Genomic DNA, 3,865 nt, shown 5'->3' with positions numbered 1-3,865 from the left:
GAGCTGTTTCCTTGCTTCACTGTCAGAGGCCGGTTCTGGCACAGTCGTCTGCCTGAGCTTCCGGAGGAGGGCGAGGGCGAGGCAGCTTCAGGCTCAGGCCTCGCACGGGGCTGGCTGGGCCGAGCCTATCGCCTACATCAGGGGTCCTCAAACTTTTTAAACAGGGGGCCAGTTCACGGTCCCTCAGACCGTTGGAGGGCCGGACTATAGTTTAAAAAAAAAAACTATAAACAAATTCCTATGCACACTGCACATATCTTATTTTGAAGTAAAAAAACAAAACGGGAACAATTACAATATTTGTATTTGCATGTGGCCCGCGGGCCGTAGTTTGAGGACCCCTGGCCTACATCATCATCATCAGGGAGAGTGGACTCCCTAGCTCAGCAGGCCCCTTTATAACCAGCCAGTTAAAGAAGCTGCTCGGATTGTGCCTCTGCCCTAACATTCTTCAGCATGTTTGCCAAGAGGAGCAGAGAGAACGCTTCCCCCACAAAGAAAGAAGTTAAATAGCCCCACTTTCCCCCATGTTATCAGAAAGAAACCTGTCTTCAGGGAATCATGTTGACTTAGGTTGCTGAAAGAACAGGTTACATAAAACATAAAGTTCACCTAAAAAAATATATAAAAAGAACAATTCTCAGACTCTCTTCTTGTGCGCATAAAAGGAAACCACATCATCTTTGAAATCAAAAACACGAAGCGATCTGTTTGAAAATGAGGAGTGGAGGACTGGATCTGCTCAGTAGCATTTTTTTAAGAGAAGGAAACAGAAAGCCCCACTTTCGTGATGAAGATAAATGCTTCCAGGCCAGCGACACGAACGGGTCCGGCGGCTGCGGGTGACCGGGCGCTGTCATGTCTTGCAGGTGTGACGCCGGCTACACGGGCCCGCACTGTGACAAGAAGGACTACAGTGTGCTGTACGTGGTGCCCGGGCCCGTGCGCTTCCAGTACGTGCTCATCGCGGCCGTGATCGGGACCGTGCAGATCGCCGTCATCTGCGTGGTGGTGCTGTGCATCACAAGGTCAGTGCTGCGCCTCCGGGAGGGACGCGCTGTCCCTCCTCGTTGCTGTCAGATCAGTGATGCCCAGTCCCCTCCTGGACTCAGCAGCCATGTCTCCATCACAGCGGCGGTTGAATAGCCACATGGAGAGACACTGGTTTTCCAGCTGGGGTAGCACCAATTATTTCTCTTATTTTTGCATTTTGGGTTATTTATTTTCTAAGCAAAGGGCTTTTTCCTTTCTAATGTGTAAGAAAACTTTGTTTAAATATACTCTTCAGCCCTAGCCAGTTGGGCTCAGTGGATAGTGCGTTGGCCTGCGGACCAAAGGGTCCCAGGTTCGATTATAGTCAAGGGCACGTACCTCGGTTGCAGGCTCCTCCCTGGCCCAGGCCCTGGTCGGGGTTCGTGCAGGAGGCAACCAATTGATGTGTTTCTCTCACATCAATATTTCTCTCTGTCTTTCCCTCCCTCTTCCACTCTCTCTAAAAATCAATGGAAAAATATCCTCGGGTAAGGATTTAAAAAATAAAAAATAAATATACTCTTCTATTTCAACTAGAAAAAAGTCAGTCTTTATTGACACTATTAATAGACTATTTAATAAATAACCAGTTTTTCCTTACTTATCTAGATCAGTATGCTGAGTGAGGTCAGAATAGATTTTAAGCAAGGCTTAGAAAAGCATTAAATTATGTCTCTCATTTATATTTCCTAGTGTAACTCTTAGATATAATCATTTTTCACACATTTGATATAAACAACAAATATATATTTATCTTAAGTTAACAATATAGCCTTTAATCACAAAACTCAAAGAAAATAGTCCAAATGAGAAAAGTCATGTTCTAGAACTGTGGTCGGCAAACTGCGGCTCGTGAGCCACATGCGGCTCTTTGGCCCCTTGAGTGTGGCTCTTCCACAAAATACCACGTGCGGGCATGCGTACAGTGCGATTGAAACTTCATGGCCCATGCGCAAAAGTCGGTTTTCGGCCTGGGCGAGTCTCTTTTGAAGAAGTACTGTTGATATTTGGCTCTGTTGACTAATGAGTTTGCCGACCACTGTTAGAACATGGAAACTTTTGATATCTGGAAATGTGCAGCAAATATCAAAACCCTCAGAGCAATCAAATGGTCACTGTTTCCCAGAGAGCAGGATTGCGAGAGATGCAGAGATTTCATCCAGTTTCAACAGGAACGAAATCATGATTAATTAGTGATGCCTGACATTGGGCTTGGAGCAAAGGAACAGGCCGGGCACTTGCTTAACTTGACGGGCGTATAAATCCACGGTCAGCAAGAATCCGCTTCTAAACCAAATGCACATGGTTTATGTCCCATCCCGCAGAAACACTATTGAAGATACTTCTTTCAGCCCTGTTTCCGCTCCTGGAGAAAAAAGTTCTCATGAAGTTTTCAAGGTTTTTCCCAAATTCACAAGGCATTTAGACTGTCATGTGTTTGCACAGCTCTACTGTAAATCAGAATGTTTCCCCCAAAATTCTTTTCAAAAGGGAAGAAAATGAAGGACAGTGTCATATCTTTAGAAAATAAAGGCCATCACACATCTCAGTCTCTGTTTTGCACTATCTTCTTGAGGACAAGTGTGGCATTTGCTCTTGAAAAAGACAAAATACGGTTCATAAATCCTTGCCCGGCCTAAAGGCTTAAGGAAAGATCATCGACGGGCGCTCCGTGCCACTCTGAGCCCAGCCGAGTTCATCAACTGACTCGCTCGTGTAGGTGCCAAGTGAGTCAGTGGATTATGTCAAAATAGATTCTGGGGAACAGAAAGATGACTGAAGAAACCAAAAACACTGAGTAGAAAAGAGAAGATAGGAAAGAATCTAAAACACAGCAGACGACACCGTATTACTCTGAGGGTCTTGAGCTTCCTAATAGCTAAGTGATATCAGGATATGAAAAACAAAATTTATATTTAGTAGATCTAATCCGATAACAATTGAATTTGTTACTTCCTGTACTCACAAAAAATGAGAACGTTAAATACTTTAGCAGATGTTAAGTCTGTTTTTAATCACATTTCCATTCCCATACACAATAAACACAACTGGAATACATAGGGTCCTTACCTCACCGGGAATTGTGTGTATATATATATATTATGTGTGTATATCATGTATGTGTATATACACATATACAAAAAGAGAGAGAGAGAAAGAGAGAGAGATACGTTTAATAGCATTACGAAGAAGGCATAATTATCCCTACTTCCACGATAGGGGCTCTGAGGTATGAGAAGTTAGCAATTTGCTGAGTATACACAGCTGAACAATAGGGTGGAAATGGAGGGCTGCCTTAGGTCAGAGCCCGTGCACTTACCCACTGCTCACACTGCCCCCTGGCTGGTCACGATGTCCCATATTCCGATGGTCACGGCAACCTCAACTCAGCTCCAAATTAGAGCAAGCCACTTCTTCAAGGCATGAGGTCATTATCATTATCTGTGTTAAAACAAACAAAACTTACCTTCTGTTTACTTTTGAGGAAGAGAAATAGCACATGAACTCAATTAGCATTATTGTAATGCCCTGTATAAATCTGTCTTATGATAGCCAAGCCTTCCAAAATCTTTCCTGGAGTCAAACTAGTCAGCAAACTACACTGTTACCAGAGTGGATTATTTCAATCACTTGAAAATATTCTGCTCAAAAACCAGGCTTTCCAACTAGCCCCCCCCCGCCCCCCCCCCCCCAAAAAACAAAAAAAACCCTCCCTTCTTGGTAAACTGGGCACTGTGTGTGTCAAGATCTACTCCAAAATATCCAGGTGGCTAAGAGATTTAATTATATTTGCACCAAAGCAGAGATCCCTTCCTTCTTTTCAATTGTTTTT

At 43.8% G+C, this 3,865-nt stretch overlaps 1 protein-coding gene across 1 annotated transcript in view; it reads left to right on the top strand.

Annotated features, from left to right (window-relative positions):
• Positions 1 to 3,865, top strand: part of TMEFF2 (transmembrane protein with EGF like and two follistatin like domains 2) — a 230,949-nt gene that overhangs the window by 225,675 nt on the left and 1,409 nt on the right. Inside the window, exon 9 of the mRNA XM_023763099.1 lies at positions 870 to 1,028. Coding sequence (XP_023618867.1) covers positions 870 to 1,028 — 159 coding nt within the window. The remainder of the gene's footprint in view (positions 1 to 869; positions 1,029 to 3,865) is intronic.

This window comes from Myotis lucifugus, unplaced genomic scaffold (assembly GCF_000147115.1).
Source record: "Myotis lucifugus unplaced genomic scaffold, Myoluc2.0 scaffold_3, whole genome shotgun sequence".
Taxonomy (NCBI): domain Eukaryota; kingdom Metazoa; phylum Chordata; class Mammalia; order Chiroptera; family Vespertilionidae; genus Myotis; species Myotis lucifugus.
Note: the sequence above shows the minus strand (reverse complement) of the source record. Positions and strands in the feature narration are given on the sequence as shown.